Source organism: Aphanomyces astaci, assembly GCF_000520075.1.
Source record: "Aphanomyces astaci strain APO3 unplaced genomic scaffold supercont1.22, whole genome shotgun sequence".
Classification (NCBI taxonomy): domain Eukaryota; phylum Oomycota; class Saprolegniomycetes; order Saprolegniales; family Verrucalvaceae; genus Aphanomyces; species Aphanomyces astaci.
This window is the reverse complement of record NW_009798285.1, coordinates 648,885-650,455: the sequence shown is the minus strand read 5'-3', so window position 1 is coordinate 650,455 and position 1,571 is coordinate 648,885. Positions and strand designations below refer to the sequence as shown.

General features: G+C 50.9%; 2 protein-coding genes across 2 annotated transcripts in view; one reads left to right on the top strand and one right to left on the bottom strand.

The window, feature by feature from the left end:
- Nucleotides 1-396: 396 nt before the first annotated feature.
- Nucleotides 397-1,095, bottom strand: H257_09317 (hypothetical protein; the record flags this gene model as incomplete). The annotated part of the gene is made up of 2 exons (XM_009835489.1): nucleotides 397-626; nucleotides 1,017-1,095. The coding sequence occupies 2 exons, from the start codon at nucleotides 1,093-1,095 to the stop codon at nucleotides 397-399; spliced, it is 309 nt and encodes a 102-aa protein (XP_009833791.1).
- A 19-nt stretch (nucleotides 1,096-1,114) lies between these two features.
- The window catches only part of H257_09316 (hypothetical protein), a gene marked incomplete at both ends in the record, with an annotated part of 651 nt that continues 194 nt past the window's right edge, over nucleotides 1,115-1,571 (top strand). Inside the window, 2 exons of the mRNA XM_009835488.1 lie at nucleotides 1,115-1,268; nucleotides 1,349-1,555. Of these exons, the coding sequence (XP_009833790.1) occupies nucleotides 1,115-1,268; nucleotides 1,349-1,555 (361 nt within the window). The remainder of the gene's footprint in view (nucleotides 1,269-1,348; nucleotides 1,556-1,571) is intronic.

Here is a 1,571-nt window from a genome sequence, read left to right as displayed (position 1 = left end):
GTTTGCACGAGAGTCATCCCATATTCCAGATGTAATACGCCCGGAACGGCGTCGTCTTTGGCCCCATTGGTGGGCATACAACAACTTTGTCCGACATTTAGCTACTACCTTACCCAGGCCTCATTATTTAAGGTAAATATCTTAATTTCCTATATTAGCTTAATTAAGATATCTCAGTCGTCTGCATATACTGTATATAGCATCCATCAGTCATTTTGAAGGATGAGCTTTACATGGGTGGTGTACGGGTTCGGGGCAAGTCAATCCATTACGTGTCGTCATCATTGTCATCGTCTGCTTGGGGCACTGGGTTGGGCCCAGCAGCTTGAACTGCTTGGCCTGGAAGATACCCTCGAGCGACAGGTCGAGGAGGTTCATGCGCAACTCGTCCTTCTTTCATTTCAGGATGCTGAAGTCGGACTCCACCGAGGTTGTCTTAGCTAACACGAACGCCATTCCCGAACAGAAGCGGCGCAGCTGTGAGAAGCGCGCCCTGCCAATACAATTCCAGCCGTCGTTGAAATTCGTTTTGTTGCAGTGTGCATCCATGAAGGCCTTGATGCCGGGTTCGTCCTTGTACGCCTTGACCAGGTCGCGATGATCCTGGTCGATGGAAGCGACGTCGTCTGCGCTGAAGACCACATACCGGTAAGGACTTTACTGGTATGTGGTCGAACTCTTGGCAGTGTGGAAGGATTATACAGTATTGCAGCGTGTATACCGTACTTCGTACTACTCTGGTCCGGTATGTTTGTCACATTTGACTTTGGATTGGCGGAATTTTTCTAATATTACGAGTTTCGTCGATTTTATTGGTCCATCAGAAAGCGCAACATCTCCTCTTTGATTGGATGCCATTTGCGTCATCCAAAGCGTTTTGCATCCTAAATAATGACCCGCCAAAGTTGGCGGGTGTCAGTGGTCGGTGGGAGTTTGACCCGCTAGTGATTCATTTTTGCATTTACTGCCGATCAACGACTACCAGGGCATACCTATAGTCGCACACATGCCCGCACCTGGTTTGCGCGACCTCTGCAACATCTCTGCTGGTGCATCGGGGCATCGGAACCTCACCGCCGACCAACGTTGGAGCATCTACGATTGTCTCCTTGCGATGCCAGTCAAAGGGCGGCTGCCACACGGTGCATTCCAAAAGCTATGTACAGTGTATGGCTGCCATTGGCGTACTGTATCTCGCATTTGGACACGAGCTGTGGACTCTCTTGCTCAAGGCGCCGGCATCGCCGACACCGCCGCCAAAATCGTCGGTAATATCTCTATAATATGATATTTTCCCCCACATCTACAATTTGTCATGGTTATCATTTCTTACGGTATGCTGTTTAAGGTAACTCTGGACGAAAACTGACACGACGACACGACGACATCGAGGCGGCCATTCGTTCCGTTCCCCACCACCAGCGCCAGACACTGAGGTCCGTCGCGGCACACTCTGGCATCCCCAAGACGTCCATCGTGCGGCACATGAAAGCCGTTACGCGGCTCAAGGCCCGCTCAAGCTACGTCAAGCCCTACCTCACCGAAGCCAACCAGCGTACAAGGCTCGAGTT